Consider the following 19,517-nt stretch of genomic DNA (forward strand, 5'->3'; position numbering starts at 1 on the left):
CCAATATATCAATTATCTCCTCCGCATATATACTCGCACTCTGCACATTACCTGTCTTAGACTAAGGCCTTACTGCACATGTACACATAGTGAATGATATTACAGAGCTCAGCCGCCACAGCACTTTTACCAAAAAGTACTGGAAGTAGTGAAAACAACTTCAGCTAGTTAAAAACACACAAAATGTTGAATATGGTATAAAAGTAGTCGGAGGGGAGCTTGGAGCCACTATGTCAGTGTGCTCTGCCATTCTGTCATTGCAATTTTCAGCATCCCAAGTAAGTGTTTCACAATATAGTCTGCATGGGACAATCTAAGCTGTGGTGTGCTTGGATGCACCCTGGATATTGATGAGACTGGAACATTAGATCTGTCAGCAGATCAGAATATTTGGATACTTTGGCCTACGATGTGATATGTACAGCGCCTGGTCTGTTGCCCCCACTCATACACACATCTGAGCCCAGACAGACACATGCCCCGTACCCCTCCTTGGACCTCCGAAAAAAGTTGGACAGATGGGTGCACTGGAAAGATCCATTTGGGAGACCAAAACATACTAAGGCCGTGTCTGTCCAACGTTTGGATTCGGAGGACAACTACAGCAAGAGAAAAACAGGGAAGAGGAAAAAAGGGACATCTGTGACATTTGTCTCATTTCCTCTCTTGTGGGACATGATGTATCATGAGTGAGCATTGAGTGAGCATTGCACGCACACACACACACACACTTGCTCATAGCTCCTCATCTCTCCCTTGTAAGTTGCCTGTGCCCCCAAGTGGTTGACCACAATAACTGCATTGTTTTTACAAATCCATTTTTTTTTAAACTTAGGAAACAAGTGGGCTTTTAAAATTCCCATTTTTTGACTAGTTTTAAGCTTAACCATGTAACCTCCTTGTGCCATAATCATATTCAAACTGGAGGTGATGCTAAAGGCTTTAAGATGATGCACTGGAACATATTTCCATACCAAACTGTAATATACTTAATAATACTAAATGATTATGCAAGCTGAATGTCGTCAGCATTATTTTATGATCGAGAACTCAACCTAAGCCCAGCATCTGCACAATGTGTGAGTGAAATTGGGTCAGAACTAAAACTCTGTAAAACACTTTTAATGGTAACAACTGACATACATCGGCACTTCTGACTACCAATTGATATTGAATCAAATGGTGCCAAACTGGCAAAAATGAACAACTTCACTGAAGAAACACTTGGTTAATTGCAAAATATATTAAAACTCTAATAAGTGTGCGGTGTCACTTCTTCTGCAACAGCTTCAGCAAACAGCATAACATTAGATGATAGACTCTCCGTAGAGATATTAGACAACAACTTCAGGTAATTAATTATGTTTTTTCACTAACACTAGCCAACACCCTACCTCAATTTCCTACCAACACAATATAGTTGTGTTGGTATTGACACGTTGTGTTATTACAGAGAAGTTAGAGTACCAAAAGAAAAGCTACACAATTCTTTCCAGTACACTAATAATCATGTCATGGTGCCACCAGTGGTACATCCGAGATCAAACATGGATCCGTATGCCAAACCTAGTCTGAACAAAAGGTACATAAATGGCAGGCAACCAGTCTGCTGTTGGTAGTAAATACTTAATAACCTAGATATGAGGTTTGCTACCAGCACTCTTTTGCTACCAACGCTCTTTCCCAAATTCACACTGTGGAAAAACAGAAATATGTAACAACCACTTGTGTTATCACTGCTCAAGTAAGAGTTAATAAAGAGGAATTTTGAATAATAAAGCTGATGCTCCCTGTAGTGTTTTAATCACAGATGCTTCATTCTTTCAACCAACGGGGATGCCTTTTGCCCTCAACTTCTGCCCAGCCCCAAGCCTTTAATTAAGACTGGCTTAGGCCCGATTGATCCTGACACACCAGGAAGTTCCTTGAATATCTGACCATGGAAGTATTATATAGGCCATAACCCCCCATAGCAGCCCACAGCCCCTACACCACATGCCACATAAAAAGGTCTGAAAGCTGAAAGCCCATGTCTGTCAATGGGACCTTACATGAGTAAGGTATTCAGGTCTCACTCGTGTCTACATCTGTGAAACAATTTCGACTGTTTGATGACTTATACTATATTCAGGAGCATTTACTAATGTTGCAGCCATCACATTGCTTTTTCAAATTCCTAATTGTGGCACACAGTAATCTATTATGTCCCATTTCCTGGTTAAGATTGCCAGCATAGGCAAAGTTGGTGACAAGAAGTCATAAACCAACAGCAGGATGATCCATGCAGCGAGTTATTGTCAACTCTGGCCTGAGCCAAAATGCACAATCATTGTCAACAACTTAAACCACCTTAACCAGAGGCCTCCTGATCAGCTGTAAATACTGCTGTAGTTACAGTTACAGCCAATGCTGCCAAATCACCTTTGCAAGCATGACAGGAACTGGAAGTTTTGCAGTTTTTCTTATATCATATGCAACATTATACATGTATGTGTCTAAATCACAGTCAAACTAAATCTGAGCAGGTATGTTACGATGTAGTGTAGATGCTTAAAAGAAAAAAAGAGCAACCAAAGCATTTCAGACACTTGAGGAGCAGTGTTGTCGAGGTAAAGTATTCTGCAGACATTAGCCTTTGTATGTTTGCACAGATTTTACATGCAAAAAATGTATGAAACAATAATGGAAAGGGCAAAAAAACAAAAAGCATATGACAACTTTAAATGAATAGTACATTTCCTGTAGCAACAACAGTGATGCAAATAGGAAGCTGGGATTGTTTGATTGTCAGAGCTCTGTGCTGCAGGTGTTGCGCGCCACATGGAGAGAATTCTTGTATTGGCTTTCACCACAACAGAGCCACTGCCTTTGCACATGGTGTTCTGCAATTCACCAAATGTAATGTTAGATATTAAGCGGCTTGTGTTTTCAGTAGCTGAAAAATTTTTACTGCATGCAAAAAACCCTGTTTATTTTATTGCCACTCCTATTTGTGAACAACACACTTTAGACAAAATGCTAAAATATCAAGTGAATGTAAATGTGAGACAAACCACCCAGACGACTCACAGCAGGACAGAGGTTCCACATGACAATCTGAAGAGCTTGGACATGTCCAGGGAGAGGAGTGTGTTGTTGCAGCTAAGAGGAGTTTAAGACTCTGATCTGTTGGAGGAGAAATCCTGCCAAGCATCCAAGCATTATATCTCCAGATGTGGACACAATAAAAAGGTAACACTTCATTCCATAAAAAACGAGAAATATCGCAATATGGTTTTCTTCAGTTGCAATAAAAGTTCAATTTGTATCAATATAATGTGCATTGTAAAAATGTACCTTTAGATGAAACACATAGTAAAATTGCCTTTATGTTTTACTTCAGATTTGTGAAATGTGTAATTTTGTGCCCATACATGACACGGTTTCCTTAATATTCATTCAGAAGTAATCATTTATATTTAATGGTCGAAATCAGACTGTCAGATTCCCTGATAAAATAACTGTAACAAACACTTGCCATTGACCCTTGTCTCAACCTGGGCAGAAAGAGGCTGTCGGTAACTTCAGTCAGCCATAGAACTGCAGTGTGATCATTTAAGTCATTTATGTCATCTGTGAAAAACTTAAAGATGCTTGAATAACTATAACAATTAATGATAATTTCAATAATTTAATTCAAATGTGATTTATTGGCTGTAAATGGTTGGATTGATTTGGGGCAAATGGGATGTCACACACAATTTTTATCAACAGTGTGATTACAGTCAAGTCACACTGAGTTAACTCAGGAGCTCATTTAAGTATCTGTAACTATAGCGCTCTCCCTATTTGACTTTTACAGTTGTATTACACAATGTATCCTACATTTTAAAAGAATACATACACAGAAACACTTCTAGTTCTCTACAGAACCCACAATGAGATATGAGACGTTGGTCTGAGGATGAAGTGAGACTTTCATATTGCCTGTAACAGCTGATGAAGCAAACCTAATGATGTTATTGGTGGTTCAAACATCCAGAAATATAAACACAGACAAAACCATGTGGTGGAAAGTGACGGGGAAAGTGCAGGACCCTACCTTGGCCTATATTGGGTGTGGTGGAGGTGGAGTGGGCAACCAGTGCCCCTTCCTTCCCTTTCTGGGAGGATCATGGAAACTAAACTCAGTGTCTAGAACCAACTCAGCCTAAATTTATGTATTAAAAACATCAATATACTATGACATTATGACAACCCATTTAAAAAGAGCAGATCTTTGTTTTTTTTAATAACAAACAACTGTATGTTTGGAAAGATGTTGGAGCAGCTGCGCATAATTTAAGTCCATTTTACATTTGAAAAACATGTTTTTTTTAAAAAAATTCAAAAATGTAATGTATTATTTGGCCTTTTTTGTAAAATGTCTGATTACTAGTAGGTTGTTAGATTAAACGTGTAAATAACATCTTACTATCATGGTGACCCTTGTATAGTGATGCTACTGCTGAATCACCTTATTATATACAATTTGCATTTATTTAAGGCTGAGAAAATCAATAATTGTTTCTTAACCCAATTAAAATCAAGGAAAATTGGACTGAAAAAAAGTTGTTGTTTTTTGTTTTGTTTTGTTTTTCTAAATGAACTTGTGAACAATACAGATGTCTGAATTTACTTTAATCAATGTGTCACAATATGTTAATCCAGTTCCATTTGGTAATTTTTCTTTAATGTTGCCAAAGCCCAGTGTGAAGCACTCTGTGTATGGAGACTCAGATGCAAGTTCAACTGGGATTCACTCACTGGTACTACGCACGGGGCATTGAGCTGACCTCATCATCAGCATTTACATTATTCTCAGTGGTCATGAACGCAGCAGAAATGCAATGTCAAGGTCAAAAGTCAGGAGTACACCTACACTGGCCCATTACTGAAATGCTGATAGCAACAGCAGGCATCAGGTACAGGAAGTCATTAAGAAGATTCCATTTGGAGATAGTAAAAGGTTTCCTGAGCATATTGCAGAGTGGGTGTTGGCATAGTGTTGGTGGAAATGTCTGCTGATTGACACAGGGCATGACGGTTGACATGTTGCAGTGTTTTGACTGAAGTGTCGTGTTTTCCAAAAATGTTGGCAGACATCTTTATTTATCCACATGAAAACATAACCCCATGTATAACTAAAAAATATATATTTAAGGAGTCTCCAAAAATCGGAAGAAGAGCCTCTTCTAACTGTGTTAAAATATCTATTACATATATTATGTTTGAGTAGAAATGTATTTCAGAACTCAGAACTCAAGTAAAGTGTTTCCTTTCTCGTAGCAGCTGGCCACTTGGTCCGTCTCTCCGGAGCAGGACATCAACAGAGTCTTATCACTGTCATATTTTCTCAGAAGAACACACAGTAATGGAGACCGGATGCCCAGACTTACTCTAGTCTATGCCAAAACAAGGAGAAGAAATGCTTTGAATGTCGCCTTGTAAAGGGAAGTGCTCCCTTAAAGGCCTCCTGACCTTCCCACTCTTCCTTCCTGTGAAGTTAAGGAATGCCGAGTCAGGTTTTAGAAATTAGTAGAGACGTGCATGATAGCTTTACTTACTTGACAAGACAGGTTAACAATCTGCAACACTACATGAGGGTAGATAGGTCTTTTGGGTATTTTCATAGTGGAGATCTGTACTTGGTGGTGGAAATAATTATAACCATTTCTTCTTCTACTTACACCACTTTAGCAATCCAGTATCAAAACAAGACATTGTTTAAACTATTTAGAGACACCAAAATTCCAGAATGCATATGGCAGACAATGAAATGAGAATACATGAAGATAAAATATATAATATTCATGTAAATCTCTACAGTTCTCTCTACTCCATCTTTATATCGGCCTGCTCAGAATAACAAAAAGTTCCAACTTCGACTGACGCTTCATCCTGTAATTTCCAATTATCACCTTTTAAAGGCCAGCTGGGTGCATTCCGAACCATCACGGGGCAATTCCATTTGCATTGCTCTGAGACAAAATCATGCCAATGCACTTCCATGCTAAAGTTCACAAAAAATGGTACGATAATACTGCGAGGTGAGGTGAGTAAAGCCGGTGGAAATGAGCCTCATTAAAGATACAAGTCCACATTACATGAGTAAGACATCTGTGCCAGGTTGTGTGTTCTCATCCCTGAGTAACATTATAAACACAAAAAGATCCCACTCTAAAATATTAGAAATTAAGATAAGCCCTTTGCAACATTATTACATTTTAGTTAAAAGCTGTTGTCAATGATTTCCCATTCAAATAGTGTTTACTCCATCCTAGTGAGTGTTGTAATGAATAATCTAACGCTCCCAACACTTTTAATAAAGTAACACTTGGTGTTATTAGTGAAGTGAAGGCGGTGGGCATGGGAAAAGTTTTAAAGGTAACAAGTTTGCTCTGTTGTCACGGAAAAGTAGTTTGGCCAGACTTTCTCACTGCAGACTGATCGATGTGACCATCCTTTGAGTGCTTAGCTCAGTTTATAGTTTCAACTCATTATGTTGATTTTATTCTTCTCTTTCATTAACCTCATTTTTAAGTGGCTACAGGAATATTTTACACCCATTTCATTTTGGTCAAATTTCTTTTCCCCACACAATCAAGGGGCATTGAAATGACCACTGCATGTGCACGTGTGTGATTTGGGGGTGGGGGAGTGTAACTGTTCCCTTTACTTTGCACATTAATGAGCACTGCCTTCTCTGCCTGCCTTTAGGCTCTCTTTCTTAATGCTGGAAGCTGTTCACTAGTGTAAACCTGTGTTTGATTTCTGCTCTCCTCTCCCTCTCAGACTGCATACAGCAGCATTTAGCTGTGAATTAATTTTCATGTTTGGATATACCCTGCTGAGGTGTGATGTTGGTGGTGTATAATCAAAATCTGCAACACTACATACGGGTAGATCGGCCTTGTGGGTATTTTCACAGCACAGGTCTGCAGTGGAAATTAAAAGCAGAGATAGGGGTCAGTGGGCAAAAGACAAAACAGAAGTCAGCAATTGGACAATGGGACATTAAACACAAAAGAATAAATCTGTTGTCTGATTGAAGAGTATGGAGAAAAGGGCACCTTTAGCAGTGTGTTGTGCGGCTGTGTGTGTGTGAGAGAGAGAGAGAGAGAGAGAGAGAGAGAGAGAGAGAGAGAGAGAGAGAGAGAATGCGCATCTTTCTGGCAATGGGACAAGATACGCACCCACAGCCACAGCTCAAACACCACCAGCCCTTAACATGCTGTGTCTAATGCTCCTATTTAGTGTTTGGGGTGCAGCGGCGCGTGGCCTGAGGTTTCTGGGAGGGGAGCGTCGATAGCACCTAGTCTGACAGCTGTGCCCCAAACTGGAGACAAAAGCCTGAGGAAGTACCGCATCATCGAAGACGGGACTAAAAGGCATGGCATTTTGCTTGTGGCGTGGCCTATACCGCCATCTAACTATGTGTTTAGTCCAGTTTCCATGGTAAATATAGCCCGATGGCAAACACATGAGCTTGAACTGGGAGTAAATCTTTCAACAAATTCCACTATAAAAGGATCAGTGGTACATTTAGATCAAAAGCAGGAATATAAACTAATAATACATAACAGTCTTTATTTCAAACAATGACAAATGGCAAGAACACAGGCCACCTTTTGTGCACAAGTCTTTTCAATGGCGTTTATTTGTAATCCTTTGATAGGTGGGAGTCTCATTGTCAATCGGCTCACATCAAAGATAAGACAACTTATCATGCTGTTTGTGTTTGTATGTCTATGCATGCGTGTCTGTATTCCAGTCTTGCACGTCACAGCAAGCCATATTTTTATCTGTTGATTTAATAAGCTTAGTTAGCTGGCTGTTGCATAAACAAAATGCACCAGTTTTGAGTATATAGGTAACATGCCTTTAGTTTAAAAACCTGACGGCTTTGTGTAGAGGATAGTCTGCTTTCATGTGATGAACATTCACAGACAAAAACATCTGGTAAATATGTGGGAAAAAAATACAGCAACAGCAGGTGACCAAATATCTTAAATTAAGAAGTATCAGTTTGAAATCTAAATTACATTTGCTAGCACTCACAGTCAACTTTCATCAACGCAAATTCATTCCCAATACGAGGTGCCTCTATTCATGGGCTGGGCTAATAAGCAAAAGAGATAATAATTACTGGTTTGTTGCCACATCAGCTGTTAGGTGATAATTAGGCCTATAGGCGACAATTCCAGCAGTTTTTAAAGGTTCCTTTGATTCCAACACATGTTCTCACTTGGATGTATCTTCCTTTATTAAATATTTCAAATAACAAAAACTGAACTGAACTTCCCCTCACCACTGAACAGAAATACTACAAAGCTTTTGGAAAGGTAGATATAATGATAACATGCACGATTTACAGAACATGTGGGATTATATCATACATATTGAATAATAAGCAATCACAGGTCGATGATTAAATTATGTCTCCGCATTAGTGTGAATAGATATGGACTGTGTGCTTTACTTGGAGCCCAGTGAGGCTGAGGAAACATGACTAAATATGAACTGCAGATCACCAAAAGGGTGGTGCAGCCATTCCTGGCATCCATATCAATGACTAGCCTTGTTTTACAGTGGAAAGCTAAATATTTAGAATAACACCTCAACACAAAAATAGGAAAACTATCCATCCCTCTCATAATAGAACTTCCTTTATAATGCCCCAGTGTCCTCACGCACACACATCAGGGGTTTGAATTGGCTTGAATATGTCCACTGGTTTAAAAGAGCACCTGGTTGTTTAAATTTTGGTTTGGGCAAGTGTACTGGATGGTAAACTGAAGGAAGGGACTGAAGAGGTATCTGCCAATGGACACGGCACACGTAAGCAACATTGTCAGTGCATAACAATTCATTTGAACAATAAAAAGCGATTCACAAACAGACTTAAACACAACCAGCAAACAATACAATTAACTGACCAGGGCATAACAATGAATAATGTTGTTTTGTAAATTACAATTCACTGTAATAAAAATAAATATATATTACTATCTAAAACTTAGTAGTAATAATAATAAACATGCAGAGTGTACTGGCAGCACAATATTATCTGGATTGCAAGGTTAATAGTAAAAATACTGTTTGGGCTTAGTCAGTCTGAACACAGCTTTAATCATGTTGGTGGGGATTAAAAGCCAATTGCTTGAGATTACTGGGTGACTGCCATTAACTTCCAAGGGAAACATCATTATGAACCATAACTTACCAGTTCAACTTGAATAAGCAAATTCAATTGAAATATAATTATTAGTATTATTGTTATTTTGAAAAGAGGACAATGTTCATGATGTAGACATTGAGATTGGGATGTTTGACGATTCAACTGGAGATGATCAGGATGCAGGGGAGAGTGGTGAAGTCACTGCACATGCAGCCACAGCCTTTCCTCAACAGTCATGTGGCATTACGCATTCATATTCAAGAAAGGAAAAACTTTGAAAAAATAAAAAGCTCTTTTTTTTTGCACAACTGGCTACAATAACAGATTCAAAAAGAAGTTTGTAGAATGCTGCAGGCTAAAAGATGCAACATACTGTGAGGCTGTCTAATGGACTGTGTAAACCTATGTCACCAAGAATATCATATCTCTTACTTTCATACTTATTTTTCTTATTTTTTGAAGAACTTGGCAAAAATCTGTTTGATGAAAACTGCACAAATCCAGTCTTATTGACAGAATTGATTTTGTCCATCCTATTTAACTACATTAAGTAAACAAATGATGAATTACCACTATGAACAGCTGTTGTAAATGCTCTCTATATATTATCACTTTTGCTCCACAATGTTATAGTGTATGTAGTTGCAAAAGCCCAGATTTCTCTATAGTGGCTGTGTCCTTAGAGGGCATTAGCACAGGCTTTATCTTGTTGTGCCAGACAGTTCGGTAGTAAACACTCCGGTAAAGGGCCTTGTATTCAACTCTGACGGAACTACACATCAAAATCGGAGTGCTGTGGCCACGCTGGCATGGAGATATGGGTCATTCTAGGCTGTCCTCTCGCTCACCCCATCACCACAGCCCAAAACCTGATGAGATTAGCCGGCAAGCACAGCGCTCAGTGGTGGTAAAACACAAACACCACTGATTACGTGAACATTAAAGTCCGATCCCCTCACACTTCAGCTTGGATTCCCTTGTGCAGGGTCACGAGCAGGTTAGTGTAATGACTGTGCCTCCACTCCCATCGTGTATGGCAGCGCTACCTCTATCCTGGCACACACTATGAACCCTGACAGATAGTAAACAAACATAAGTATCCCTGTGATTAGAGCTGACATCATCGGAGAGGAGCTATGTGATTTCAGCGGAATGACAACTGAGGCGGTGAAACAAGATGGCTTCTGAGGATCCTCCAGACAGCGGAGAAAGTATCTGCTTCCTTGGCCCCTCTTGTTATGAATGTAACAGAGAAATGCGATACAAACAACATTAACTAGTTTTTGGGTTGAGTCAAAAATAGTGTTAAAACACTGCTAGAAATGGGATTAGGCAGGATGGAATGCCGGGGTAATCACTCATTCAGCAGCAGCCAGAAGAAAAGGCCTCCATCAGGAAAAGGGGTAGATTTTATATAGCTGAGAGCTTTGATTACTGCTCCATCTTAAAACCGCATCCGATGAGTAAAAACATGCACTGGTCCTCCCCCACATTTACAGGGTGAGTTGCCCTCCTGGGTTCCTGTAAATAAGTGATGTCACAGCACATAATGATGCCCAGACTAGACTCAGCAAAGCCTTAAAAACAACATAGTACCAGCCTCATCACAACTGTGAGGATGCTGCATAACAGTCATGTCAACAAAGAATTAGTTTTGCACGTTTCATCCTATTTCTCTCAGGGATCGCTGATGATACAGTTGTACTGCAGAGTAGTAAACATGATCGATGGTCTCCTCTATGAAGCTAAAAAAAGAAAAGAAAAAGAAAACATTGTCCTTTTCTGTGGATCAACTGCTCTGTCACTAATGAAGATGTTCAAATGATGAGCAAAAAAAAGGAAAAGAAAAAACTTCCTCTCTTTGCTTTCTCCTCGTCTCCCTGACGCAGACTGGTAGTGACAGTTGTTTCCAGTTGCTACATATAAAGGGCCCATCATAAAGCCTGGCTAGAGGAAACAGGATAAGCGCTTGAGCCAAGGCAGTAAAAAGCTCTCTGGGAACTTGAAAGCTACACAAATGAAGTCTGCATCTGCCATCTGGAAACAATAAACAAACAAAACCCAGCAGCCAAACAAACACCATGATGGGCAGAAGGAGAGAGGGAGAGGGCGAGAGGGAGAGAGAAAGCGAGAGAGAGAGCGAAGGGAGCAGTGATTGAGAGTGTGAATGAGTGGTAGGGAGAAGAGGGTGTCAGTGTTACAAACATGTGCAGCATGCATCATTAGCAGACTCTGATGGGAAGACAGACACAGAGACAACCCTTTCTATAAAATGTCCTTTGATGCTAAGGAGATGGCCCTGCTGTTTGAATGTGTGTGGTAGCACAGTGAAACCTGGTTCTAATGAAGTGTAGTGCTAACAGGAGGATGCCTGTCTGCAACTTGTGCCAGTGACCACTTCCAAATATGGCAAAATACCAAAAGCAACCAGCCAACTCATCTCTGTAAGCCCAGACAAATCACAAATGTGATTTTTCTTTCATTTCTTGTTTTTTTTTCTTCAAACAATTATTTTATGAAGTCACATCACAGCTGTCACATTTGTATCCAATAGTTGTTATCAATGTGCTGGCCAATATAGCCTGGTCAATGACAGCTGATTTTCTTCCTAATGTACAAAACACAGGAGTTAATGAGGAGCTACAATGCCAACATCAATTATACTTTAATGACACACCAATGTGGGCCAATTATCAATATTTATACAAATGGTTACGCTTTATTTAAGTAAACATATACCTCAGATAAGCTGAGGTGTCAGTTTTCTGCAAATGGCATCTTATTTGCTGATAATCATCTGATGTTCATGCACTGTACAGCTGGAAAAAATGATGCATCCCTAGTTTTTTTTTTTTTCCTTAGGACTACTGGACACACACAAATTTCAAGAGCACAGCTGTTAATTTTGTTCCCCTACTTGTTTATAATGTTGTGCTTTTAGTGAGAAATGCACAATCCAATGAGGACAGCTGCTGATAAGTAATCATTTACCCACAGATAAATAAAATGTCTAGTATGTTGAGATTGACAGATGCCTATGTCTGCCCAGTGACTTCAAACTGCTTTCACAAGTTAAAAAACACATTTACATTGCAGTAATACAAAGAGCAGAGATGTACATCTGTGCAAATGTTAATCTACAATGTTCACTTACATGACTAATCTTTACGCAGGGAGCCATGATGTAATAGTTATTCTAATTTAGGTTTGTAGCTGCCATTAATATGTCAATTTTTACTTTATTACCTGTTGCTGCAGGAAATCGTTATTGTGCACACACGGTTGATAGCACAACCCATGTTTTCTGGATGGTCACCAAGTGGCACTATTTAATGGGTTAAATAAATAAGATGTAGCTTTTAGTGGCGCTAGAACAAGAGACATACATTAAGCTGCTCTGAGACCTCATCACAAGGCATACTGTCAACACTGACACCGAGGGGTTGAACCAGGAACTGCAGCCACGTGGCCACAGCATGGACCCATGTACTATAATAGACAGTCCCCACTATAGGTGAACATGATACTTAAAGCAAGCATGTTAGGGCAGAAAAGCAAAGGGAAGCATATACAAGTACTGTATATTAAAACACACACACGCACACACTGAAAACAACCACCCACACACACAATCCCCCCTACTGCGTCTGGTTAACAAACACTCTGCTATAAAAGCAAAAGCAAGACTCTTACTCATTAGGATGCCGTGAATCAGACAGGAAATGCTGGGTAAATTACACCTCATCGCCCTGGAACTAGCCAACCATCACCATGGCAATGAGCCAGCCTCGGTGCGATGCCGTGAGAAGACCAAAACAGCCTTGTCTCAACACAAGCATAGTTTATCAAAATGATCAAAAATGCCACAGATACTCCTACAGGTTTCTGAGGTGTAAACCTAAATCTTTATGTATTTATTGGCTAGAGAGCTCCTTCAGCCTGTTGACAGAAGTGCTGACTCTAAACCTGGAAGCAATATCCTGCCTTCCAACCCCCAACCACACACACACACACACACACACACACCTCTGACTGCTACCTGATTAATGCTACACAAGTATAATTGTAACAGACCAACAAAGTCTTGGTTTATTGAAAATTCCTACGTATTCCCATAAAAGTCTCGACTCAAATACAGCTCAATAAATAGATTAGCACAGGCTGTAAATTGTCATGACAATAAAGACAACATTGAGTGGTCTCAGAGTCTATGCAACCTAACAGAGAGTATAGATTAAGGACAGGTTTGGAGCATTTCACTGCAGAAACCCATGAATGCAACAAGAACGGGAGCCCACGCTTTAATCTTCAATAGAGTAATTTCATCACAGCACTTGTGTTGCCACGAAAAGGAGAATCACAGGTTCCCCTCTTTATGTTATCATTAAAAACAGAGAATATTTCCCCAGCTTCTCATTCAATCTGACCACCACGCTCAAACTTGAAACCACAAAAACCACCCGTTAGCCAAGTCCACCCCATGTTTCTTGAACAAAATTCTTAGGTTGCATTGTTCACACATTCCTCGTCGGCCATGTTTATACAGATGCGATTCCATGCGCGCTCGGGGGGTCCTTAGAAGTTCTACCCTGAAGCCGAAGATGTGCTCTTGATCAAAGGCTTCTGTACTTGAGCATATACACTTGTTTTGATTGTTTTTTTTCCCCCCCTTCAAGGATAAGGGCCAGCATATCCATCTGTTGATCATATGGATCCACCAGCACTGGGACAAGTGTAGGCCTCTCTTCTCTGCCACCCCACACTGCTCCCTCAGTTACGTTTACTCAGCTGGTCTCCAGCCAGAGACCAGGGTTTTGTTTTCACTAAGCAACACGTGTTAACTTAATGCTCTGTAACAGATTTCAAAGACTAGATTAGCTGGGTCAACAACAGGTAACAGAGCGATTTATTGATTCACTGCCTCAAAAAAGGCCATGGCCAGAAACATGACCCCCCTGGGCAATTTCCACATACAGTTATGTTGTGGCATAACTAATAAAGGGCTATATGGTTTTCACTGTGACCATAACATATCACTCAATTACAATTGTTATCCAAGCCGTGGTTATGAACCCGAGTAAACTGTATTGCTGAGAAACCTATACATGTATCTGACATTCCAAAATTATAATCAGCCAACAATTCACAACTCACATGAAGAAAGATACTTTCAACACTCTCAATGATTTAACACCGGAGGAAAAAACCACAAAATGCAATCGTCAAATAGGAACAATACAGCTATAAAAAAAATGATTACATGCTGCATTTCACTTGCAGAAACAGGCATTACAAGCTAGTTTGCATTTGCAAAAGCAAACTCCTAAAACCAAACTGTTTTTTTTACAGCTTCCCCGCTGAAAATTAAACACAGTGTTTGTGCCTATATGTAAATAATGAGCTGTGAGAAGGAGGAGATCAAATACATTGCATGCCCTTTGGGAGAGATAACCATAAGCAATAACTGATCTGAATTTCTTCAGACAAAAACACATCAATGTAGCCTCGAGCCAATTAAAGCTTTGTCGTCACAGAGGTGATTCCTGGTGCAAGAGGAGGAGAGCGACTGCAGTGCTTCACTCATGGCTGTGAGGTTTTAATGTCAAGTGACAGAGTGACATTCTACACCAACAGGAGTAGTTGGAAAAGGTTTCTAATCAGCTTGCACTGATTTAAGTCCAATGTGTATCATGGTAAATCAGCACCTAAGAGGCCTATTGCCTATAATCTGGTGTTGTGATGTAGTGAAATCCATGTTGTGACACCATTAAATGTATCAGTTAACTTGTATACTGCACACCCCTATTTGCTAATGTTGTTTATGTCATCGTTTACAAACTGTCCTATTTAACCATGACTATAGTTGTCCCATACACAATATACGGGAGCAAGCATAGTACATATGCTTTTAAAAGAGTCTCACAATTTCTTTAGAGCATCAAAACATTCAGAAACCTGATGCAAATGCCAGAAATGTGTCTTGCAAAAAATGATAACACATTAAATAACACAAGGAAAACACAAGGTTTGAGGTTACTCTGTAAACCTGCTCGCCTTCCCATAGCTGCCGAATTTGGTTACACAGTCCTCACGGTTGTTTTCTTGATTGATTGGATTATGGCCACACACCTCAAGCTCGGCTTCCACCACCAATCAACAAGGAAATGAGGTGTCAACACACTGGTGTTTATTCAACACTCATTTATTTATCTACCAGAGGCCAGTGCTGGTTCAACCACAGAAGACACCAGATGAGTGAAGGGATTTTCTTTAAGCACTGCTCATTTCCAGGAGCATTACAAACTAGAAACTTGAGGTGAGGCGTGAATTCCTCTGGTATTATAAGACAATAAATGCAAATTAGCCAATTTACTGCGGAATAACAAATGCAGTTTTAATGACACTTTGTTTTAATATTAACAGTGTATAATATTACAATTGTACATTAAAAGTATGACTTTTCTTGCTTTTAATCTCTTTTACAACTGGAAAGACGGGGCTTTTCAATGTCAGGCTGTGCGTCCATATGACCAAGCTAAAGGAACTAGTAATGGGAAGACACCAGGAAGTCGGTAATGCTTCCAGTCAGCATGAAGTGCCATCAAAATAAAATTCAGCACAGTAGCTGCTGCTTTAAAGCAACTGGAGCAATTGAAATCCCCCCTCCCAATTTATGTCAAATGCCACTTTATAAACATTTTAGCTTGAGTGCCAAGTGTCTGCACTGCTTTATGCCCCTTCTCTTAATTGAAAACGTTATAGGGGTGCATTACACTTGGGGGCTTTATAAGCCACACTATAAAGCCCTAGCAGGCCCTGAGAGGGGAAACTGCCCATTAACTTATAAGGTCCAGGCCTTGGCTCTCTTAATTGACAACCTCTAGGCTACTTTCATCACTTGTCGACTTCATAGCAGCAGTCAATGCTTCCTCCAGGATGCTGTTGCATCTTTGACACAAGGGTGTTTGTGACAAAAAGCAGTCTGCCGCCAATACAAAGCAAGGGCTCTAGGCTGTCCATAAAACAAGCACACACATTCCTCGCCAAGTTCCAGCCTCCTGAGAGGGGCTGCATTTAACCATAAATGCACCGCCTCCAAGAAAAACTAGCCCAAAGTAAATATGAATCTCATTATACACATCATATATCATAAAAAGATTGTTCACATATTGGGAAATTCACTTTCTAAACTTCTGTAGAATACTACAAGAAAAACATCAAATGCCAAGTTTAACGAGGAATAACAGAGTGTGCTGAGGCTACCACCAAGCACAAGCAGACACACACAAAACACACACACACTGACGTGACAGTCACTTCACACTCTAATTTGGCAGGATCATCAGCTTTGTGCCTCTGGAAATTCATGCGCCTTGAATTAGAGCCACATGTCACAATGTTGTTGACCAGTGCAGACACATTACTAGAATATAAAGTTCTTTGTAAGAGACAATCAAGACTGTTTGAAGTTTCTAATTATACTTCCTATGAGACGTGCGTGACAATTTATAAAAAGTAGTGCGGCATTACGCAACTTTGACTGCTAACCATCTGTTGCTGAATCTCATGAGCTAAACTTGCAGAAATGCGCAGAAGACTAGAACACATGAAAACATTTCTATGTTTGTGTCTTCTTAAAAGGAGAACTCCAACAGCTCAATATGACACCAACATCAATTTGAGAAACTTGAAACAGATTTTAAAAAGAAAGAACAAAATGAAAGCAGAAAACTCTGCACCCTTACTTTTTAGTGCTCAAATGACGTATCGCTTGAGTAATGGATTGGATTATGACTTACTTGACTGTTCAAGTTTAAACTTGTATCGCTTAAAATCACACAAGAAAGCAGCATCAGTACCTTCATTATCATATTTTGAGTTTCACCTCAGTTGATGTAAAAAAAAAAAAGGATTTTGGGGGCTGCAATTATGGAGAGCTGTGAGGAGGCAAAGTAGCCAGCAAAAATACTGGCTATAGAAAAATTCATTAATTCATTAATTCATTAATTTTTTTATTTGTACTTTGGACAGCAAAGTATATGTATACCGCAGAGATGGATAAATTTTATTTTTTTTATTTTTTATTTTTTATTTACATTAAGGATGCACGATATTGGACTTTTTGCCGACATCCAACAAGCAGATCTGATGGAAGTGCTTGGGCCGATAACAGAAACGGATATATACAACTTTCCTTTTTCCCAATTGCAAAGGGCATTTAGTCTCTTCTGTAGTGCAATTAAAAAAAATATTTCCACATTCAAAGGATTCTTCGGTATGGCAATTACTCTACACAATTTACACTATCAATTTAACAGTATTCATTCATTGTCTACCATTGTATCCTCCACACGAGGGTCGTGGGGCCACTGGCACCAATCTCAGCCGACATAGGAGCGAAACGCAGGTACAACATTGAATTGAATTGAATTGAATTGACTTTATTCCTCCCCCAGGGGGGAAACACACATTCACCACAGCTCAGTTGTGAAAAAAGAGAATAGAATAAAAATAAGAATAAGAATAAAAAAATATATAATAAAATAAGATTAAAAAAGAACAATACATTGCAATAGTGAGAACATTTCAAAAAATAAAAAGTTACAAAGATAAGAAATTACACTCTAATATAGAGTAGTTATCAGGTCATGGACAGGACGCAAGTCCTTCACAGGGCCAACATATAGAGATGAACAATCATTCAGTCACAAACTCACACCTGCGGGCAATTTAGAGTGTCCAGTTAACTGCATGTTTGGGACATGTGGGAACAAACCAGAGAACCTGGAGAAAACCCACGCAATCACAAGAGAACATGCAACCTCCACACAGAAAGGCCCGGACTGGGACACGAACCAGCAAGGCAACAGTGCTAGCCACATGCTGCACTGTTTGGCCCCCATATTATGTATTGTATAATTAATACTTTCACAGTGATGAAATTAGTTTGCCACTGCTATTTGTTTAGAGCTAAACAAAAAAAAATGTTTTCATATCAACATATGAAACATCCTGGTCCTCCATTTGTTACAATCTGCAGCGTCACAAGAAGATGTCACAAAATCTTAAAAGCTCTAATCCTCACATTAGAATGTACAGTGGTTAATATTTGAATGCTAGCTAATGTCACATAGGTCCATCACGTTTTCGACTGTTAAACTGAATCTCAGCTTAAATATTACGAATCAACTGGCTATTGTGGAAGAATATGTGGAAGAATAATCACAATTAGACAGTGTAATTAAAATCTAAACAGAGTCTGGATGTTCAGTGCAGTATGCAGAATGATGAGTTTTAAAGTGATTGATCTTGTTACAGCCAGGACACCATTACAGCCAGCTCTTCCATTATAACGACAACCTAAAGTTAAGTGTGATTCATTCACATTTGCACACATTTCATACACCCTAAGAACAGTATGTCATGTTGTGATATACTGTATAAATATCTATATAAGTTATGTACCGTGTAGTGACTGAACTGAATCAAAATGACATGTCAGGCCATGTTTCTTTACATAAATAACGGTATTGACATAAATACCTCGGTGAGGGAAGCACACAGTTGCCCGTGCTTAGCTTCTGTGCACATGTTCAGCGTTAATAACGCCAAATTCAAACAGAGTAAACAAACATCAAACTGTAAACAGTGTTGCTGTGATAGCTGCAGTACATCTCCCGCACTCGACAGCGCACACACATTTGACCAACCGAGCTTTAATAGTGTGACTCCTTCAGCAAGAGACAGGACACGTCTCGTCTTTAGGGGAAGGAGAAATAAATCATACACTTACTGTGGGACAAGTCGTCTTCCAGCTCGGAGCATGTGAGCCGCCATGATTGCCTCGCTGACGTGTCAACAGGAGCGCGCGGCGATTGGCTGCATAAGTTGTTCCTTGTTGCAGCCTGCGAGACGCCATTGGTCACCTTCGAGAGAGGGGCGTGGTCACGAAGACGACTCGCACATGGGAACGTAAATAGAAAGAACGTAATGGGGGCGGTGTCAATAGAGACAACTTTTTGTTTTCCTTTTTCTCCAATTTGTTATACATTTTCCAAGATTAAACACACACACGACATCACGTAACAAAAGGGAAACATAAACAAAACAATGAGATGCATGGAAAACATGTTTGATTATGGATTGTTTTCTCTTCTCCATCTTTATTTACAACGCAGTCAGACCATAACAAATCCCAAGTTATCAGTTAAGTACTCATATGTAACACAAGTATAAATCATGCAAGAGAAGCCAACCAGTAAGAAAATGGCTAAGTTGGGGGGGAAACACACTCACTGCTCACTTTATTAGGTACACA

The 19,517-nt window shown here is 39.6% G+C and overlaps 1 protein-coding gene across 1 annotated transcript in view; it reads right to left on the reverse strand.

Moving 5' to 3' along the window:
- Window positions 1-19,061, reverse strand: part of clybl (citrate lyase beta like) — a 54,174-nt gene extending 35,113 nt beyond the window's left edge. Inside the window, exon 1 of the mRNA XM_044019466.1 lies at window positions 18,993-19,061. Within this exon, the coding sequence (XP_043875401.1) occupies window positions 18,993-19,036 (44 nt within the window). The 5' untranslated portion in view covers window positions 19,037-19,061. The remainder of the gene's footprint in view (window positions 1-18,992) is intronic.
- Window positions 19,062-19,517: the final 456 nt, after the last annotated feature.

Source organism: Solea senegalensis, linkage group LG2 (assembly GCF_019176455.1).
Source record: "Solea senegalensis isolate Sse05_10M linkage group LG2, IFAPA_SoseM_1, whole genome shotgun sequence".
NCBI classification, from domain to species: domain Eukaryota; kingdom Metazoa; phylum Chordata; class Actinopteri; order Pleuronectiformes; family Soleidae; genus Solea; species Solea senegalensis.